The sequence below is a fragment of the Aethalodelphis obliquidens genome, unplaced genomic scaffold (assembly GCF_003676395.1).
Source record: "Aethalodelphis obliquidens isolate GAN/ISIS:26980383/991018 unplaced genomic scaffold, ASM367639v1 scaffold15, whole genome shotgun sequence".
In the NCBI taxonomy this organism is placed as follows: domain Eukaryota; kingdom Metazoa; phylum Chordata; class Mammalia; order Artiodactyla; family Delphinidae; genus Aethalodelphis; species Aethalodelphis obliquidens.
The window spans coordinates 2,187,540-2,208,917 of record NW_020837959.1 but is presented as its reverse complement, the minus strand read 5'-3'; the positions used below and the strand labels follow the sequence as shown (position 1 = coordinate 2,208,917).

Below are 21,378 nucleotides of genomic sequence, written 5' to 3'. Positions count from 1 at the left end.
TCTTTTCTGGGTTTGGAAACAAACTTAGGAAAGCCTTCCCCAACACGAGGCTATAAAAAGTGCCCCAGGGTTTATTCCAGTAATTTGTGGTTCCACTTCTCTTATGTGAAATCCGATCTGCTTCAGATTTGGTTGTGAGGCATATATCCAACTTTAGTTTATTTTTTTCCCCAGATGGTTACCCAACTGTCAACACTTTTTACTGAGTAATTCATCTGTTCCCCAATGATCTGAAATGCCATTTTTATCATAAAATAAATTTCCATGATTTACTGTGTCTATTTCTGGCCTTTCTAGTGTGTTCCATCGTCTGTCTCTTCATGTAACGGTAAATTAATGTTTAATCTCTACAGCCCCCAGAGATGCAGAAAGTGGACGGGGTGCTTCGGGGTAGGGCGCAGGGAGGCTGGAGGATGGGGGTTCTGGGGGAAGGGTGGTAACGGTCACCATCTCGACACCGGTGATGGTCACAGGTGTGGAGGGTTTATCCGGCTGCACACGCTGTGTGCACTACGTACAGCTTCCCCCAGGTCTGTTCCACCTCAGTAAAGCTGTGCTAAGAAAAGGGAAAGAATATATTAAAAACAACAACTTTCTATAGCTTTTTAACTTTTAACATCGGGTAGGGCTACTCCCTCCCTTGTCCTGGCTACTCTTGCTTTCTGCTCTTCCGTGTGAGCTCTAGGATCAGCGTGTCCAGCTCCGATAATACGGACACACGGCGCATTGGGGACACCTCTGCGCAAACAGGCGTGTCCTGCTCCACGCGTGATGAGGACGGCTGCGAGCGCTCACAGGCGACAGTGCACTGGAAGTGGGCATGAGCTGTTGCTGGCTTGGGGGAGAGGGAATCATATTCGAAAACTAACATTTTAGTTCTAGGCAGCTGGGCCCACCCCACGGGGGGCTCGCGCTGCTCTCTACACAGAACAACCTACAGGAGGCGCTGCTGACACGGGGTCCTGGTCCCTGTTATTTCAGACCCCCGCCGGATCACCTCAGCTGAGCTCTCCCTGGCAGGGGACCCCGCCGGTCCAGCCCTCGCCCTCAGCTGCGCGTCCAGCCTTCTTCCCGGAGGGAAGGGCACGCGGGCCAGGGTTCCAAAGCACAGAGAGAGTAACTCGGCTTGAATCGCTGAGACGTTTATCATCGTTTTTCTTAACACAGAATGCGACCATGCGAATATACCTCGTTTCTTTTCATCCTTACCCCAGAAATCCTCCTGTGGTTTTTATCCCTGACGAACTATAAAACTGTGCCAAAAATTAAAGTCAAGGAAGTGATTCAGAAAAGTGAAATATTATAATTTCAAGTATTTTAAGAGCAAGTGCTGGAGCAGATGGCATGAAGGGTGTGGCCGTCGTCAACAAAGTTTGCCTTCAGTAAAAAGAACAGCCTCTCTGCTGGATCCTAAGAAACAAATCGGTATCTTCGTACCTCTGTGTGTCAGATGAATGGTTTATCATCTTGAAGTAAGACTCTATTTTGAGGACAGAAGAGACCCTTTGATGCCAGGTTAGCATCCTGCTGTGTAATAAGTACTGAAACGCTCAGGTGTCAAAACTTAAAACACTCTCTACGCTTAGGATCTTTAACCAATCCTACCGACTCACGTTCTAAGTAGCGCAAGTTCTTTATAAAGTAGCAAGCGACGACTCCCCGCGGGGGCCCTCTGTAGCCCCACTCCTCCTGCGCTCCCGGACGCCCAGCCCCTCCCTCCCCAGGCGCCCGGCCTTCACCCCGCGGCTGACACTCCCCTAACCCCCCGCGCACCCCATCTTTCCCCTCCGGCGCCCACCTGCCAAGCCCCCGCCACGGCTGGACAGCTCCACCTCCGACTCCGAAGACTCACAGCCAGCCCCAAAGCGCCCAGTGCGGGGATACGGCTGCGCGGCCTCTCGTCCCGGCTGGGCGTGAGGACAGGTGAAAGGCCGACCTGGGCGCCCTCCTTCTTGAGCAGCCTGCACCTCCAGACGCCGGCGCTGCCCTGCCGCGGGCTTCCTGCAGGCTACTCACCCAGCTGCCACGCCAGGTCACAGGCTTCTGTCCTTTCCGTCCTACCCCCGGCCAGCGAGGCGGGGCTCCAGCGTCCACCCTGCTCTGTGTCGCGGGACCGACCTTCCCACCAAGCGTCCCGGACCCTGTTCGGCTCCCGCCCGGATCTCAGCAGATTCCAGGACATCGCACGCCTGCCCCCCGCCTTCCCCTTGGTCTGTCCTCATCGTGGACGATAGGACACTCCTTCCTGCATCGTGTTCGCTCAAAAACTCCACTCTAGGACCCTAGGGCTGCCACCCCAGCAGGTGGCTGCACACAAACTGAAGTCAGACGGTCCTGGGCAAACGGCTCCGGTGGCAGGGCAGAGGGACAGCGACAGCAGCAGCGCACGGCGCCTGGCGGTCGGGGGCTGGGGCCCCGCCCCTGCGGCCCCAAGCCGCCAGCCCCTTCCCGCCCCCATCTCCCCCTCCCTCACAGGTCCCCACGAAGGGGCACCTCCCACGTCGGCACCTCGTGACCTCGCCTCTAGGCTCCGGTGGTGGACCAGGGTGGACACCTGACCGCAGGGACACCGAACACAGGCGGGGGATTTGGAGACCAGGCAGACAGAATCAGGCCAGGGCTCGAACTAAACCGTCAGAGAGAACCAGGGATGGGAAGATGAACCACCAGCGCTAGCACGGCCTGATCTTCACCTCCAGCCCTGCAGCGGCTCCTTTCTGGTACCAAACGTGGTGTGTCTTTTCCAATGCCAACCACTTCTCCGACCCTCTGACTCCAGCTGAAAGTCAATCCTATTCGTTTTGGTTTTTTTAATAAATTTACTTTATTTTATTGTTATTGATCTTTGGCTGCATTGGGTCTTTTTTGCTGCGCGCAGGCTTTCTCTAGTTGCAGCGAGCGGAGGCTACTCTTCGTTGCGGTGCGCGGGCTTCTCATCACGGTGGCTTCTCTTGATGCAGAGCACAGGCTCTAGGCGCACGGACTTCAGTAGTTGTGGCTCGCAGTCTCAGTAGTTGTGGCTCGCAGGCTCTAGCGCACAGACTCAGTAGTTGTGGCGCACGGGCTTAGCTGCTCCACGGCATGTGGGATCTTCCCGGACCAGGGCTCGAACCCGTGTCCCCTGCATTGGCAGGCGGATTCTTAACCACCGCGCCACCAGGGAAGCCCCGTCAATCCTATTCTGACACCAGCTCCTGGGGTCAGCATAGACCCTGCAAGTTAAGGGCTCAGTCCCACAGGACTGGCCCACTCAGACACCTGCAGCAGTGGGGTCCCCAGGCCACCAGCACTTTTGTCCACCAACTAGAAATTTGGGGGTTTGATGAAACAAGTCACAGAACTCAGGAGAGCACTCCACTTCCCATTATCAGTTTATATAAAGGACACAACTCAGCAGCAGCCCCGTGGACAAGATACGCGGGACGAGGTTGCGCAGGGGGGGCATACATGCCCTCGGGGGGCCAGGCGGGCACCACCTCCCAGCGCCTCCATGTCCAGCAACCGGGAAGCTCCAGAGCCCATCGTCGGGGGGTTGTATGGAGGCTCTATCCTTGGGAAGGTTGATTAAATCCCTGGCCGCCGGTGATCAGCGCAATCTCCAGCCCCTCTCCCCCGCCAGGAGGTAGGCAGGGGTGGAGGGATGCAGGTGGGAGTGAAAGTTCCAGCTCAACTCATGGCTGGTCTTTCTGGCACCAGCCCCCATGCCAACACCATCTAGAGGCCCCAGCCACTGGTCATCCCATTAGCTCACAGAAGACACTATCACTCCAGCTGTGGACCAGGAACCACGACAAAGACCGCATGCGTATTTTTATTTCAACACAGCCCTGACCTGAGCTTCAGACTGGTTTGGGTTTCCTCCAATACCTCAAACTCCCTCTCTCTCCACTCACGAAGCGCGCACCCTCCCCCAGTGCAGGGCGCCCACCGAGCCCTCCCGAGGCCCTTGTCCCTGGTCGCATCCCCCCGGCCCAGAGCGGGCCGTTCCCACTGCACTGAGCTGGTCCCGTGCTGGCAGGTCCCACGGTCTACGGAACAAAGCCCAACTCCCAGGGCATCGTCCAGGCCGGGACGCCCCTCCCCCCCCCCAGCTTCGCCAGCTGGCACCGCCCGCCCCACGTGCCAGGGATCCTGCAGGATTGGCTTCCACGCAGGACACGCTCTCCCCTCCACCCAGAATGTCTCGCTCTTCACGTGCCAGTCCCTTCCTAATGCTTAACATCCCGCGGGGGCGAACCTCCTCCGATAAGTCATTTCTGAATTCCGGAAAGGCGCAGTGATCCTCTGTGCACCCCACCCCCAATCTGGGCTTACAAAATAAACTGAGACACACACAGAGCATCCGTCTGAGGGTCCGTCTGCCTCGCCGGACACAAGGTCCGGAGGCCAGGAACTGTCTGTCTGACCTCTGTCCACACAAAGCCTCTGTCCCAGGCCTGAGCCTGGACCCGGATGGTCAATGAAGTTCAAGGACAGTCCTGGAAACGGAAGTCAAGTCCACTGTAAGGGAACACGACACACTGACTGAACTATCCAGACTAAGTAAAAATGGGGAACGCTGCTGTGCTGAGGACGTGAGGAAATACGTCTAAAGTTGGAACCCATTTTCGGCGCTGCTGATAACCTCTCTCTGAAATGGTCCAACTCCAAGAAGGGTGACAAATCGTATCAGATAAACTGCTCATCATTTGACCTAGTAATTCCACCTTGGGAAAAATATTTAAGCAACCAAAACAGAGTGGGAGAAAAAGAAATTCACTGCAGCACGATTTTTAACACCTAGAAACAATAAAAACAGTCAAGGATGGGGAGGTCCAGAGGAATCTCTGAGTAGCCCCCAACGGCGGAATGCTGTCTAGTTATTAAAAAGGCAAATCGGTAGGAAATAGGAAGATGGGGTTTCTAGGAAATAAATCTGAGAGAAAATAACAGAATATGGGAGGAATGCAAGAGTCCAAAAATAAGGATGGTAGTAAGTACAATGTCTGTGTGACGGAAGGTTGTAAGGCTATTTAAAAATGTTTAAGAATACTTAACGTGAAAAAACACTCAAAATGCAATAAGTGGAAAAAGCAGGTTACGAACAATATAAAGTATAAACTCATTTTCTAAAATAACACTATATAAATATATATTCATATATTTTTAAAATTACAGGATGTAAGGCACTCCATGTAGGTTTTCTGTAAATTAGATAATTTAACAATTTTTTATAGATCGTCAGAGATAACTGTTATAGATATACATAATTGTTATAGAGAGTTGCTAATCATAAAAAGCAGAAGAGGTGAACCTTTGAAAGTAGACTTTTAAAAATATAACTATAGGGGGTTTCCCTGGTGGCACAGTGGTTAAGAATCCGCCTGCCAATGCAGGGGACACGGGTTTAAGCCCTGGTCCAGGAAGATCCCACATGCCGCGGAGCAACTAAGCCCGTGCGCCACAACTACTGAGCCCACACGTCTAGAGCCCGTGCTCCACAACAAGAGAAGCCACCGCGATGGGAAACCCACGCACCGCAACAAAGAGTAGCCCCCCACTCGCCGCAACTAAAGAAAGCCTGCGTGCAGCAACGAAGACCCAACACAGCCAAGAATAAATAAAATAATAAATAAATTTATTTTTTTAAAAAAATATATATATATATATACATACACATATATAAAACTATAGGGAATTCCCTGGCAGTCCCATGGTTAGGACTCCGTGCTCCCAATGCCGGGGGCCCAGGTTCGATCCCCGGTCAGGGAATTAGATCCCGCATGCGTGCCGCAACTAAGAGTCTGCATGCCGCAACTGAGACCCAGTGCAGCCAAAATAAATAAATAAATAATAAATAAAAATAGAACTACAGGGACTTCCCTGGCGGTCCAGTGGTTAGGACTCTGTGTTCTCACCGCCGAGGGCCCAGGCTCAATCCCTGGTCGGGGAACTAAGATCCCAGAAGCCACGTGGCATGGCCAAAAAACTAAATAAAATTTTTAAAAATAAAAAATATAACTATTTAATCCCTGTGTTAGAATTTGCCCCCAAGACTTCCTCTAAATGCTGAATGAGATATAAGAGAAGCACCCTGTTCACTTAACAAATGAGAAAATTAAACCTCCTATGAGCTAAATTTCCCTAGCCCCAAAATGGCCTTTTGACTTTCCTCTGTAAACCAGGAGTGAGGTATTTACCCTGGAGGCTGAGGGGGCAGGGAAGGGCCTGCATTCAGGCCAGGAAGCCTCCAAGGAACGAGACGATTCAGGAAGATAACCTGTCAGAGTATCCTCGCAGGGCCACGTGTGGACAGTAAGGCCTGAAGAGTCTTGTGAAGTGCGCATAAGAAGTATCAAATGGGGGTTAGAAGACTCATCAGTCAAAGCACTAATCAAGGGAATCCACACTTACCTCGTTGGCCCTTTTGATTATTTTATCATCCACGTCCGTAATTCCCATCACCATGATGATGTTGCACCCAAAAACCCGGGTCAGGATCCTTCGAATTATATCAAATCTAACGTATGAGCTGAAAGAAAAAAATGTTAGGGCATCTTTAAAACCGAAAGTCGACACCGTGACCTTCAAAAGCGTGCCGTACATTTAACGTGATGCCCCACGTTGAGTGGGGGTGTGTGATATCAAGGACGGTTCCAAGGACAGCTGAGAAAAGGAAAAGCCTTTTACTGACTGGCCCATGTGGGTCTGCATGAGAAACTGACAAAGGTGCTGCCTCAATTTCAGGACACCACATTAGCATTTTTAACTTTACAGACGTTGGGTTTATATCTATTCAACTGTATAAAAAATTCACTTGTGATGCAAGTTCAGGAGGCGGTCAAGACACTGAGAACTTTCACCATCCTTGTTCGTGTTCCAGAATAACTAATGTTTCACCGTGACAAGAGACAGAAGCAAATAATGACAAATCAGGACAGGGACAATCCCATCAAAGCTGGATAAGATCCTTCCTAAGAAACGTGCACACAACTGTGGAATACAGAAACACCAGCTTATGGACAGACTGCACAGGGGTAATTCAGACTTGTGAAAGCAAAAGGGTTTAACATCTAATATCCATTTAAAATCTCAAGAAACTAGTTTCCCATGAAAACAACCTTAAAACTCAGGGTCAGCTAATCTCATGCTCATCTCTGTTATCCACACGGCCCAAAGTTGAGCTCATAAAATCATTTTCCCGCGAAAATGAGCCTCATTACTGTATCCCTTGAACTCCCAACACCCACCCGCCCCGAAGAGAGCTGAGGCCAAATTCCGGGGACAAGCATCTCCGAAGCTCCTTCTCAAGGAGCTAAAAGGTTAAATATCCTTTGAAGCCTCAGACTGCTTATTTATGAACTGGGCAAAATTCCACTATGTCATAGGGTTGCTGTACATGATCTTGGTGCCTGTGCAGCAGGAATTCCAGCTAATTCTTACTATAATTATCATCAGTGTATCCCTCTTTGTCGAGTCAGGAAAACTCTACAAGAAATGAGATTTAAGAGAAAAAGCTAACAGGAACCTAAAACAGAGTGAAAAAAGAGTCGAATCACATGCGCAGCCCAGAGGACCTTGGGGGCTGCGGGTCCCTGACACCTGCATGGGGCTGCTCCCCGGCGCCTCCACAAGCACCGTGGGTACCCTGAAAGCCCAAGTGCAGGGCCAGCTCCCCTGGCTGAGGCCGCACGCCTAGCGGGGAACCTGGACTCGGCAGACACCCGCCTCCCCCTCAGCTCAGCACTTCCCAGCCAGGGGACCTGTCCCCATTTACACTCTGGGGATGAGAGCACCACCACCTGGTGCGGTCAGAGGATATCACTGGCTGGGGTTTGCGCAGCGTTTAGAATGGCACGTAGCAAGAGCTGTGTCTGTTAAGTGTCTGTCTCTTTTTTTTTTTTTTGCGGTACGCGGGCCTCTCACTGTCATGGCCTCTCCCGTTGCGCTGCACAGGCTCCGGACGCACAGGCTCAGCGGCCATGGCTCACGGGCCCAGCCGCTCCGCGGCATGTGGGATCTTCCCGGACCGGGGCACGAACCCGTGTCCCCTGCATCGGCAGGCGGACTCTCAACCACTGCGCCACCAGGGAAGCCCAAGTGTCTGTCTCTTTAACACAAAGGCTGGCAGGGCGAGCCGGGAGGAGAGTGTGGAGGCAGGAACCTGGAGAGTGAGTAGGGACAGACCCGCGGAAGGACACGGTCCTGGGCTTTGGGATTTTAAACTTTACTTAAGAGCAGTGGACCGTGCCTGATGGTGCCTGACCATCCCCGACCATCCCTGCCCCAAGATTACAACCTCTTGAGAAATCTTGTAGCACTTAGGGTTCTACCTCGCAGGGACACCCCAAATTGAGGACTCTCCCTGATGACGCGCCGCTGAGATGCCCAGAGTGGTATCCTCAAGGGGGGCCTAGGCGAGGGAGTCAGACAGGAGGCTTCTGGGATGTTGATGACGTTCTGTTTCTCAGTCTAAGAGCCATGAACATGGTCTTGGCCGTACACTGAAGATCTGTACTCTTTTCCGTATTTGTAAGGACAGATACAAATTACAAATGAAAGGCCTGATTCTGCTAGTTGGAAATAAGGGAGAGGCTCTGCCCTACTCCCCCTTTCTTTCAGGATTTCTTCCTCAGCCCTTTTAAAATGTACCTAAGTGCTTCCAATGGCTAAACAAGCCTCTGTCAGTCTCATAACTCAGGAAAGTTTCAAGGACCTGGGAGCCTTCACTTTGAAATGAAGTTACCAAGAATGTTCACCACCCAATGGGAGGGACCTAACCTGTGCCCGAATCCACACTACAGACCTGCCTGAACCAGAGAGCTGGGCCCACTCAGCTCACACAAGACTGCAAGTCCCTTCTGTCTCTGCAATCCTTTCAGCGAGCTGCCTGTGCATCCCATTCTGGTTTAATTCTTATTCGATAGTAACATTGTTTTCTTTCTCTTTTGCCTTTGTGGAGAGGTTTTCCAGGGTGGGAGATACAATAACCTGTACTGTTTTCAATATTTCCCCCAACATATTTAATACTTCAATAAAGAGATCAAAATATGCTTTTTATAATTAACAGTTAAGTTAGCCCAAAGTGAAGGAAAAAATGACTCCTAGACTATTTACTTTGCTATAACACACACAAAATGTTCAGATCTTGCTGGGTGATATATAAAGTTTTGAAAAACGTACTGAATAAAGGTGACTTTTAATCTAGATCTGAACAATAACAAGTTTAAAAGATGCACAAGAGAAAACATGAGGAAAAGCAGCAACTTCAACAAATGTAGAAGGTAGCACATTACCAGGTGGAGACAAGGGGCACATGGAGGTCAGAGCCCCAGGGTCCACCCCTGCTCTCACACTTCCTAACATGTGACCTCCCTCAAGAACTAACGTGTTACCTATCCTCAAGAACTGGGGAGCCTTCACCACACTTTCCACCTCAGGGACTGGGGTAAGCAGCACTTTATGGGAGTTATTTCATAAAATTGTGAAGATTCAAAAAGATGGATACTATTATCCCCACCTCAAAGATGAAGAAACCAGGACTCAAAGTAATAAAGTGGGGGACTTCCCTGGTGGTCCAGTGGGTAAGACTCCGCACTCCCAATGCAGGGGGCCCGGCTTCGATCCCTGGCCCGGGAACTAGATCCCACATGCATGCCGCAACGAAGAAGTCCGCATGTTGCAACTAAAAAAGATCTCACGTGCCGCAACTAAGACCCGGCGCAGCCAAAATAAATAAATGAATAATAAATACGTATTTTTTAAAAAACAAAGTAATAAAGTGGCCTGTCCAAAGCTGGGAAGTAAATAAGCGATGGGGGCCAGAAATAACTCGTGACCAGCTGATTCAAGGGCCCTTGGAAAGGCTTCATCTCACTACCCAACAAGAAGCATCTGATTCCAAAACAGGTCCTTCTTCACTGCTCCTCACTGCCTCCCTGACCTTCCTCACCTGTGAAATGGGACCAAGCGAGACTGTGACATGTATGCTTCCCACGATACCTGCAATACAGTAATTATTCAGCATTCTCAAGTTGCCACCTGAGGGATGGCAAAAACATGCAAAGGCTTTTTCTTTCCAAAATAAATGGTCCCTAAAAGTGTGAAAATTCAACCTCAGGACACTCACCAAGCATGACCCAGGTGTGCATGATCGTAGACAGTTGGTCCACAGCTATACCTAGGAACAGAGTTAAAATCCACCATGTGAAACATATTTCCAAGAAAAGGCACCCCACTCTCATTTATGATCATCATATAATCATGCCTTTTTCGAAAAGTAACCACTTTGGGGGAATGCATAGCCGGGGCTGTATTACACTTGAATCGCTAAATGCACAGCCGAACCTGTGAATCACTATGACTTTAAACATGCTTTTATCACTTATTAAATGCTTCCACCTGAGAACCCAATCCCGCTTTCCATGCAGAGGCCCCGCCTCCGAATACGCTGGGTCCACAGCCCTTCCCGCCCTACCTCCCGCAGCACCCCACCCACCCCCAATCCCCGGGGGCTACCAGGAGGCGGTGTCCGCGCCGCTCACGATCAAGGGGTCTTTCCTCCTGGTGAGGCTGTTGTACACCGTGACGCCCGTGTCGTAGCCCGCAGGCTGCAGCCAGCCCTGCCCGCGCGACCCCGACGCCGCCCGCCCCGGCCGCGGCCCCGGCCCCAGGCCCAGCGCGGCCCGGAAGAGCGAGGAACCCACGGGGACCCCGCGCGTCCGCAGCATGGCTGCCCCGCGAGCCGGGCGCAGATACTCGCCAGCCTCACCCACTCCGGGAAGGGCCCCCACGCCCCGCCCACACGGAAGGGGCCCGGTCACGCCCCGCCTACCCCGGAAGAGGCGGTCGGAAAGAGGCCGCCCCGCCTCCCTCGGGCTGTCCGGAGCCCGCTGCGGCGCAGGGGGAGGGGCAGTGCCTCAGGGTGGGGGAGGGGAGCGGCAGGCTAGGGTGGTGTCCCCGCTCCGGGCCGCGCGCAGGCCGAGGCGTTCCGCCCTTTTCAGCGCGGGACTGAGCAGAGCCGGTGCAACCCGGGCCTGGGGACGGGCCCACGCGCGGTCGGGCCCGGTTCACGGGGCGGGCACCAGCTGCCGGCTCCTCGCCTGCTGGCGAAGCACGTCTGCACCCCAGCGCACACACTCTGTCTCCGCATGAAAGAGCGAAGCTAGGACACCACCCATTCATCAAGTACGCGTAGTAGGAAATGTCTGCCTGAGATTCATTTTAAGATTAAAAGTTATGTCATCTCGTCTCTTGAGAACAAAAACATTCTGAATTGCGGTTTCAACGGGACTTTTTAAAGGTGGATTCTCTTTAAGTTACTTTCAAATTATCTCGACAAATGTGTCCCTATTGATATCTTCCAAAACCATGTCAAAAAAAGAAAGAACGAAAGGAAGGAAGAAAGAAAAAGAAAGAAGGAAGGAAAAAGAAAGAGAAAAAGAAAGGAAAGGAAAAAAGAAAAAAACATCCCCTTTGCTTTTGCAGTCCTCAAAACAGCACATAAGTTCCCCAGTTCTTTCTTGGGCTTGTTTTGGTCGTTCTATAGAAAGGCAAGTGCTTAACTAGAGACAAACAATTATCTTCCTAGAGCACTTAAACTTTTCCCCAAGATCCCTGGAGTCCAGCTCTGCAGCTAAACGGTAGTCTAACGTGAATTGTGTTCTAAGGCATGCATGACGCTAAAATGTTAGAATCTGCCGTTCAGAATTAGGAGACTTCCACATCAGTGCTAAGCACACACTCCCCAAATACTCACAGTTCTGCTGGTGCATTACCCAATCCCTGAGTACTTTAGATTGCAAGTTCTTTTGAACACTCACTGTACCCACCAACAAATTCAGAAAAGGATTGCAGAATTAATCTCTGATGAAATCCACCTGTTGTGCAGGTGTGAGAACATCTGAGCAGTAAAACATCTGATAGAGAAAGCTCTGACCCAGATATTAGATATGCCAGTAAAATAAGAAAATGAACAAAAGGCTTGACTGCAATCTGTGAGAATATGCGGAATTCAAGGAAAAAGCTAGAAGTTTTGAAAACAGATTTAGTAAGACAACACCAAACCCCGCACATGAATCTGGATAGCTGGCATGTTTTAATTGGCCATAGGACATCATGATTTTAAACTAACAGTGGTATCTTGTCCTCTGGAAATTGGTCCCGTAAGGTGCTCAGCCCTTGGCAGGCAGCAATGCTACCTTAAGTCTTATGGGAATCTTCAAACAGTGATAAACATACCCATTACTTAATGATGCTTAAAAGCATGACTCCTCTTGCAGGTTCAATATTAAAGTGACTGGGAAGATATATTAGCACATACACCAAAAGAGTGCGTGAGCGTTGAGGTGACCCCTCAGAGCAAAGTATATTAAAATTAATGATTCCAAAATATCACGAATGCCATTTCTTAGTCCTTCATGACAACAGCAAAAAAAAAATGTAGTTCTCAGCATTACATTTTCTTTCAAAGCAAAATTTGTAAATCGAAAGTAGAGTAGATAAGATAGCACATATTGTTTAGGGCAATTCAAGTTTGAGATGAATGTGTTAGGATTTATATTTTAAGCACCTCAAAACATAAAGAATTGTATGTTCATCTCTTTTACTCCCATAGGTTTCAGCATCTCCAGTTAAACTAGAAATATAACCTTAGAAAAGAGAATTTAATAACTATTTATGAAACACACTCCAAAGAACAAAATTGAAACAACCAAAATTCTTCAATCTATCCTCAAAATTAAACACTTTTCTTTAGTGGCATATCTAAAATGCGTGGTCACAGTCATGCCTTAGCTATTGGTCTTCTAACCTTATCCAGAAAACGGTAAAGTCATTGGCATACACTTTAAGAACTTTGTAAAGCTAATCAAATATTTTCGGACTTTTTAGCCCAAGGGATAAATTAAATGTCTTATAGACATTTTTCACCACTGCATCCCTACTGCATAGAACAGCAGCTAGCACATGCTACGTGCTTATTAAATATTTCTTGTTGAATGAATAAGTTTTTTTTGTTTAACGTGTCTGTGAAGTCCATGAAAACATGAAGAATCATTATTGGGATGACATCGTGATTAAAAAACAAACAAGAAAACTCCGGCTTGCTTATCACTGGAAGGGGTAAATTGTTTCTCACCTTTATTCTTAAATCAAGATAAACACTACTCATTTTAGAGCCGATGAAGGCAAGGATTAAAAGAACCTATCTCTTTCTTGCAACTGTACTTTAAAATTACTTATTTTTTTTTATTCAACGTTTACTCTATCCCATATAATGTCTCCGTTTCCACATAACGTCATAGTATTAAAGTCTTTTGTGCAGGCTAGTGGCCAGTAAATGAAACTTAACTCATCATTTGCTTTAAACTGGGCCAAAACTGGAAAAATGCGAATCGCTAAGTAAAATAACAACCATTTTCCTGAATATCGAAGTGAACGTTCTCCTGATGTGAGGGTGGGTTTAGGGGGCTGAGAGTAAAGATCAAACCCGTTTACTTCAAAGTGTAAGTATTATTCGTCGTTTATCACCGCATCAACGATCCAATGTGAACAACTCATTTCGAAAGACAAACAGCTCCATTTAGTCTCGTCTGCGCCCCGCAGATCGCTGGAATGAGCACCGCTGCAGATAATTACCTATTTTATAAACACTGGATTGGTCTGCAATACTACTGGGTTACAAAGAGTAACTTAAAACTTCCCGGCGGTCGTGGTTGTCACAACACTGCTTCTCCGGAGACTCGGAGCTCCAACCAGAACGTGCCGAACCTCAGAGCATCGCTCCCCGACCAAATGGAGCGTCCGCGGGGCAGCAGGGCACCCGGGAGCGAGGCCGAAACGCCCCATCCACGAGCCGAAGGGCGCGGCGCCGCCCAGGCGCGGAGCTGGTACGGACGTCCGGAGGCTGCGGCCGAGCTACCTGACAGGGTTAGAGACCGCGACAGGACACCCGCCCCTCGGAAGAGGAGACGGCCAAACAGCTGAGCACAGCCGAAGCGGCCGAGCGCGCCAAGCAGCGAACACCAGCCGTGGCGCAGGCCTGGGCCCAGAGGACAAAAGCCGGAGCCGTGGCCACGCCCGTGGGCGGGGCCTCTGCCGGAAGGGGCGGGTCTGAGCGCGGGCCCGTCGTCTAGGCAACGGGGCTCTTCCGAAAGTCCTAATCGAGGAGTTTAGGGCGGGGAGAGGAGCCATGGCGGGGAGGGGAGGGGCCGAGCCAGCAAAGGGAGAGACCCCCCAGGACCCCGACAAGTGGAAGCCTGCCCCGCCCCGCTTTGGGCGGTCTTTCGAAATGGGGGCACGGACTTAAAGAACGGATTCCAGGACACAGGCGGGAAGGAGTCGGGGTGGCGCGCCCTCTGCGGGGGCCCGGCGTGGGGAACGACTCCCCTCTCGAGCCCCTTTGTCACCAAGCCGCCCAACACTGGGCTCCGGCCGGCAACACAAAGGGAGGGCGGTGAGGACCGCGCAAGCGCGGGAGCCGCCGAGGCTGCTGGGAGTGGTGGTCCGACTGCCGAATGGTAGGTCTCCCGCGCGGGCAGGCTGCTGCCTGGGCCGCACCATTGCGCATGCGCCATCGCTTCCGGCCTGCTCGGCCAGCCCTGTCCCTCCGCCCCCTGGAGGACGCGGGTTTCTAGTAGTAAGAGCCCGGGAGGAGGTATCCGTGCTCGCCCCGCCTTCTCTTCGTCCTGATTGGACTACTGAGGGAGAGCGGCAACTCGATTGGCTGTCGAGTTTGCCAGTCTGTTCCGAGCCTTACTTATTTCCCGCTGCAAGGCGGGCTTCGGAGAGTGAGGGGCTGAGCGTGGGGTGGGAGGTGGCAACCTGGGCTTGCGATGGTGCCACTGCCGGGTCCGTTCCGGCCAGGTCTGGGGCGGGGCTACCTGCTGCCCCGCGTCCCCCTGTGGGCGTGCAGTGCCGCCCGACGCGCTCCGCCTGCAAGTGCGAAACTCCTAGTAAAGTTTGCGCCTCGCCCGCTGCCCCTTGCCCTCGCGACCCCCGCCCGGGCAAAAGTGACAGACAAACCCACACCCCCGGGCGGCGGGGCTGGTGAGGGGCATGAATGCGGTGGGGGCGGGGCCCACGGGAGAGGGGGGGCGGAGGGGCCGGGGCGCATGCGCGGTGCTGGGGGCCGAATGTTTCCCAAGTGTTTGAAACTGGTATTTGGGTTTTCCACGTTGGACAAGTGCGGCGCGGCGGGCGGCGCGCGCCCCTTCCCGCGCTCGCTCGGCCCCGGCCCCGGCCCCTGCGCCGGGGTGCGCGCCCGCACGCCCGCCTGCGCCCGCCCCGCGCCTGAGGCCGCCGAGCGCCGGTCCGGCCCGCCAGGCGCCGGTCCCCGGGCCCAGGCAGCGCGGCTCGCAGATGTAGCGGCGCGGGGCCGGCCGGAGGGGGGGCGACGGCGGGCGGGAGCCTTGCATTTTGCAGCGCTGGGCTCCGAGGGGGCGGGGGCCGGAGGAAGCGGAAAGCCGCGCGGAGTCGCCGGGGACCTCGGTGAACCATGTTGAGCCCTGCCAACGGGGAGCAGATCCACCTGGTGAACTATGTGGAGGACTACCTGGACTCCATCGAGTCTCTGCCTTTCGATCTGCAGAGAAACGTCTCTCTGATGCGGGAGATCGACGCGAAATACCAAGGTACGGCGGGATGGATGGGCGGGGGCGGCTGCTCCATCCCCACCGGTCGCGGCGCGCCGCGGGGCTGCGGGCCGTCCTGCTCCCCTCCTGGAGAGCCGCGAGCCCGCGGCGGGGCCCTTGCTGGCAGAAACAAAAGGTCTGGAGCGTCTTTGATTTGCCAAGGTCCTTGTGCGCGAAGCCCGGACACGGAGGAGGAAGGAGGAACGAGAGGTCTCAACGCCAGGCTGCGCGAGCAAAGCGCTCTTTGTAGTGAAGTGACGAGGCGGGGTGCTGCGGGGGAGGGGGCGCAGGGGGCGCAGGCTACAGCGCCGAGGGAGGGATGTGCCGCGGTCGCTAGGCTGAGGGGCGCAGGGACGGGGCTGCGCGCAGGGCTGCTAGGAGGGCGCTGCGGACGAGGGGTCCCCCGGCCCTGCTCGCTATCCCCGGAACCACCTTCACCCAGTCCCGAATCTGAGTGTTACATAAAGTCCGGGGTCCGTACCTCGCGTGGTGTAGCCCCAGTCGCCCCCGCCCAGCCCCCGGTCCTGGACACCGAGTGAGGGCCGACTTGAGAGGGGCGACGCGGCCGGGTGTAGTTCGCGGAGGGCCAGGGCTTTATTCCGTGTATGCAGTGGGGAAGGGGAGGGCAGGGAAGGGAGGATGGGGCGAAGAAGTCGCCCATCTGTGCTGCGCTCGGGGGGCGCAGGCAAGTATTGTCGGCTTGGAGAGGAACATGGCAGGGGAGAGGACCTGTGGGTCGTTCTCTGCAGCCCCGGCTGCCCAGACTGCCGGAGAGAGACGGAGGGTTCGGGTCCGCTGGGAATTGCTGGCTGTTGGGGAAACTTTCCTGCCTGGTCAGGCACGGCATTGGGGTCTGTATTTGGAACGTGGATAGTCACTCGGAGTTTACCCATGTTTACAGGACTGCGCAGCAGGCAAACGGAAGAGTGGGGGGAGGTGGGAAGCCAGGAAGCGCCCCACAGCGCCCCGAAAACTCCTGAGGGGAAGGCGCCCCTGCGCGCTCCACCGAAGGCTCGGCTTCGCAGCGACTTTTATAGGAGCCTTATTAGCATATTGCGAATGTTCCGCCTCGGCCTCCTGTAATTGGCCGTGGCATCTCCCATGGAATGTCCTTATCAGTCAGCTGCTGAACCATTGGTTGCTGGGCCGGATGAGGGCGGGCCTTGCGCAGTGACTGGCACGGGTCTCTGTTTCCGCTGCTTTCTTTTTTCTCTTTGGTAGAGGGGCGGGGAGGAGGGAGGAGGTCGAGTTGATTTGAATGTCTTCGGGTCTCTTGGCCTCCGCCGTCGCATTGGCCATTGGTGTAGCTAGGGCGGGCTGTGTTCTCTGGTCCTGCGTTGTGATTGGTGCCTCGCCTGGCCTCCGCCCTCCGGCCCGGCGATCCCCATAGGCAGTGGTTCCAGGGGCGGGGCGCGCCGCCGGCTGATCACCTCCCCATTGGCGGGGATCGGCTTGGCCCCGCCCCCACGGACGTGATGCTGGTCACTTCAGTCGCGGAGCAATGGCGGCGCCCGGGGGACAGGGCGAGGCCGGTAATCCTTGCTGCCGGGGCTGCCGAGGGCGCAGTCGGGCCTCCAGCCCGGGCCCCGAGGACCCGCGGGTGCGGCTGCGTGGAGCGGGGGCAGCGTGAGTGACCCGGGCCTGGTGGGTCGGTGACCCAGGACAGGGAGAGCCGGGCGGCCCCCGAGGGGGTCCCGTGTGCGCTGAGCTCGGAGGCGGCTCGGGTGGTGGAATGACTAAAGCGGAGAGTTAACGGGTTTCCCAGTCTTTGAGGAATTCGTCGTGACCGGCACTGTTCCTTAGCATTTCTAGGAAATCGCAAGGAGACGAAGAAGTTCATACTGAAAATTTTCAAGCGTCCACGTCAGTGTACCGTTGAGGTTGCTTTCTTACAGCTTTCTTTACTGTCTGACACCCTGTTTTACCGATTCAGAGCCGGAGTGTCTTCCGTCGAGTTAATACACGCTCAGTGCGTACTTGGCTCCTTCGGAGAAAATCGGTCCCACCCGCACGCTACCCGGCTCACGTGGAAGCCAGTGCCCTGAGTGAGCTGCAGAGCCTTAACATCCGTCATGGTAATAGTCGTAACTCATTTGGTTGGGACTTAGTACTGAGTGTTGAGATACGCAGCACAGTCTAATCTAAAAATTAAGGCTTTATTTTTAAAAGAACTCCTAGGTTGCAAGTCAAACTTTGGTTAACAGTATTTGCATAGTAAACATCAACTGGACATTAATTCATAAGGATGGATCGTAATTAGTTTACCAATGATATTTGAGGTTATTTTGAATTTAAAATATTTTTCAGCTACTTTTAAAGTATTATTTTTTAAATGCCCACGCACCAAGGAAGGCTTCATAAAGAACTTCAGCGCAATCCCTGTGTAAAACAAAAAAAACATTTCTAATAATTGGACAGATCAGTTTAAATTTGGCTGCAGTCTCACTTAATCCTTAGATTCTTTCCATGGTACCCTTGCTTTCCTATAGTGACGGTATGGAGCATTTTTAGAAAAAAGGGTCAGCAGCGGTTGGAGCTGATGAAGCTGAAGAAGCCAGGTGTGCTGACAGGATGCCGCCCTAGTTAGCACAGGGGTTCCTGTTTACAGATGTTTGTACTTCAGTGGTTTTGTTGATAAGAATGCTTCGCTTGGGGCATCGAAGAAATGTATGGTGTTGTGTAGGTAAAAGAATTATTTCTTGGTAATTTTGTAATGGGGTGTTTGTTTTTTCCCCACAGCGGAGCTTCACGTGGCTGTAAGCTTGCTTGTGATGTAAAAGAAGCTGTGTGCTATGAAATTTTAAATTAGCAATATGATGGAATTGTTCTCTTTTCTATGAAATGGTAATTGTCTTTAGAAACTTGGTTACTAATTAAACCAAGTGATATAGTTCTGTAATGTGTAATCACTTAAAAAATAAATGGCAGAAACTCATATTTTAGCACCTGTGAAATAGAACTTGGATAAGTTGAGTAGAGCTGTTTATTTTCAGGAATAATTACTCCAAGAGCCCGTGAGACTATGGCATTCCTCCTTTCTGGTTGCAGACAGTCTGCATTGTTCCTCTAAGAAATGTCTTCAGCGCTATCTTCAGTTGAAGAATGTATCCTGGAAAATAATATGTGCTTAAGTAGTGTTCGCCTAAGTTCATATGTTTGCTCTAGTGTGAGGTTTATGCCCTATAACTAATTGGATATACGATCTGGAAGGGGTTATGTCACATTTTATACTCGTCTCACCCATATCCTCCCACAGCTTCCGAGTTGGGAGAGTTGAATTGCCTTATTTTAAGAGACTACAAAAGGTTTTCAGGAGAAAAATCTGATACTATTTAATTTAATGGTTACTGTTTAGGGAAAATAACTCTGGGAATTTCTATCTGTGTATTTAAGTAGATTCTTGGGAAGAATATTTACTTTCCTTATTTCAATCAGATTATCTAAAATCTGTTGTCTTTTATAGATATAGATGTTATTGTTTTAAGTAGTAAGTAAAATCTGCAACGTTTGTTTTGAAGCAAGGCTGGGTCGCCCGGCTTATTGTGACAAACCGTTCTTGTTTTCAGTAATACACGGTAATGCAGAGATATTCCTGTATGTGCTGGGATGGAATGATGTGACCAATAAACTGAGGCCCTGGGTCACTGTAGTATTTATGGACGTTCTCTAATTTAATCCGGTATTCTAGATGTCGGTGCATGAAAATAGCTAAAATAACAACCTTTCAATTATTACAAAAATATTTGAATAAAAACAATGGAAATTTAGGGCATAATCATTAATTTTATAGAAAATAAAGGTTTGGACCTCAGTACTTCACCTAAACTTGACCTTTCCCTGTAGCTGCCTGTCCAAGGAGTTTTCATTACCCAGTCTCTGAATGCACACAGAGTCCCTTGGGGAGCTTTGAGGGGCACTTTGATAAATAGGAACTGTGTTGATGTTTGTATTTAGTTCTAGAGATTTTTTTCACCAGGAAAAAAAAAAAAAAAGCCTGCCAGAGAGGCCTACAGGTTACAAGTTTTCGTGCTAGGAAGCCTTGCATTGATCCTTTTTGTCCCTTAACAGTTACTTCTTTTGTAGATTAGAGAACCGAAAGCCTTGGTAGGGTTTACAGTGAGGGTGTAACGCTAATTTTTTCCTTTGCAGAAATCCTGAAGGAACTGGATGAGTATTACGAGAAGTTCAAGCGGGAGACGGACGGCACCCAGAGGAGGAGAGTGCTGCACTGCATTCAGAGGGCCCTGATTCGGAGCCAGGAGCTGGGCGACGAGAAGATCCAGATCGTGAGTCAGATGGTGGAGCTGGTGGAGAACCGGGCCAGGCAGGTGGACAGTCACGTGGAACTCTTTGAGGCACATCAAGAGGTCAGTGACACCACTGGCCACAGCAAAGCTGGCCAGGATAAGTCAAAAACTGAGACAGTCGCGCAGGCAGAAAAGCCTAACAGCAAGCGGTCCCGGCGACAGCGCAACAACGAGAATCGGGAAAACGCAGCTAATAATCACGACCATGATGACATCACCTCCGGAACGCCTAAGGAGAAGAAGGCGAAGGCCTCCAAGAAGAAGAAACGCTCCAAGGCCAAAGCCGAGAGGGAAGCATCCCCTGCAGACCTTCCCATTGACCCGAACGAGCCCACGTACTGTCTGTGCAATCAGGTCTCCTATGGAGAGATGATCGGCTGTGACAATGACGAGTGCCCCATCGAGTGGTTCCACTTCTCCTGCGTGGGGCTGAACCATAAACCCAAGGGCAAGTGGTACTGCCCCAAATGTCGAGGGGAGAACGAGAAGACCATGGACAAGGCCCTGGAGAAGTCCAAAAAGGAGCGGGCCTACAACAGGTAGTGGCGGGCCTGGCTGGACCGAGGCGAGCAGGGCAAGCCGTGTATTTATTGCATCGCCATCTGGACGGGCGCAGGGACTGCACGTGTAGCCTTCTGAAGACTGTTGGAAGAGGAGCTGTTCCTCTCGTGGGATGACCGGGGTTCTCTTTGCTTTTCCGTTGGTGCACATGTGTAACGAGAGAGTGGTCTGTGGATCAGCATTTTAGAAACTGCAAATATAGGTTTGAATTAAACACTCGAGTGGGTCTCTGGTTTCTGTCGTTTTTGTTGGCAGTCGGGGATGACTTGGAAGCAACCGAACACATTAAATGTGGAAAGAAGAGATTTCATTTAGCTACTATTTTATTTTTTAAAAAATGTTATTACTTCACAAACAGGTTTTTAAAAAGTTAGCCGAGTTGCTGAAAATATAGCCCGTAGCAAATTTGTTTTGTGCTCTAATAGTGTATATCCATGTAACAGTTCAATAGAAAGGTTTAAAGTTTGAAAATCATTTTTTTAAAAAGCTAAATGGTTACATTTTACCTGACAGACGTTTTATATACTGGCCTGTTCCCCAAATGGCCATTTTTAATGGTTGGGTACATTTTTTTATTAAACCGAACAGGAGTGGTCCAGTCCTGGAGCTTCAGATCACGCTTTTGCTATCAACAAATACTAGTGTAGCTGTCTTTAACTTACATAAGGTGTGCAACTGTGCATTTTCAAGTGAACTTGCACTCGCTGCATTATAGTCAGAAGTGCAGCCAGATGCCACGGTGTGCATGAGAGCCGTACAGACTTGACATCAAGAAATAAATGCAACTTGGCCAGTTTGTTCGTCTACCAGTATATTTAATCTTGACATAAGTAAGTGTTAAATTTTTGTCTTAAACATGTGTCACCAGCAGCTTAGACAAAGCCTTAAGCAGATTTTGT

General features: G+C 51.3%; 2 protein-coding genes across 7 annotated transcripts in view; one reads left to right on the top strand and one right to left on the bottom strand.

Moving 5' to 3' along the window:
- The window catches only part of CARS2 (cysteinyl-tRNA synthetase 2, mitochondrial), a 35,779-nt gene extending 25,055 nt beyond the window's left edge, over window positions 1-10,724 (bottom strand). Inside the window, exons 1-4 of one of the 3 annotated variants that reach the window (XM_027115828.1) lie at window positions 10,524-10,632; window positions 10,109-10,159; window positions 9,932-9,981; window positions 6,394-6,511 (exon numbers count right to left, since the gene is read on the bottom strand). In XM_027115828.1, the coding sequence (XP_026971629.1) occupies window positions 6,394-6,511; window positions 9,932-9,963 (150 nt within the window). In that variant the 5' untranslated portion in view covers window positions 9,964-9,981; window positions 10,109-10,159; window positions 10,524-10,632. Of the gene's footprint in view, window positions 1-6,393; window positions 6,512-9,931; window positions 9,982-10,108; window positions 10,160-10,497 lie in introns of all 3 variants that reach the window. The other 2 variants (XM_027115827.1, XM_027115829.1) reach the window with 2 other exon arrangements.
- A 3,756-nt stretch (window positions 10,725-14,480) lies between these two features.
- ING1 (inhibitor of growth family member 1) lies at window positions 14,481-20,712 on the top strand. Of its 4 annotated transcripts, XM_027115838.1 has the most exons (3): window positions 14,481-14,498; window positions 17,545-17,686; window positions 19,761-20,712. In XM_027115838.1, exons 1-3 carry the CDS (start codon window positions 14,496-14,498, stop codon window positions 20,459-20,461), a joined length of 846 nt encoding a protein of 281 aa, XP_026971639.1. In that variant the 5' UTR covers window positions 14,481-14,495; the 3' UTR covers window positions 20,462-20,712. The 4 variants fall into 4 exon arrangements, with proteins under 4 accessions (XP_026971639.1, XP_026971640.1, XP_026971638.1 ...); XM_027115839.1 differs by lacking the exons at window positions 14,481-14,498; window positions 17,545-17,686 and adding an exon at window positions 15,145-15,611; XM_027115837.1 differs by lacking the exons at window positions 14,481-14,498; window positions 17,545-17,686 and adding an exon at window positions 16,279-17,237.
- The last annotated feature ends 666 nt before the right edge of the window (window positions 20,713-21,378 follow it).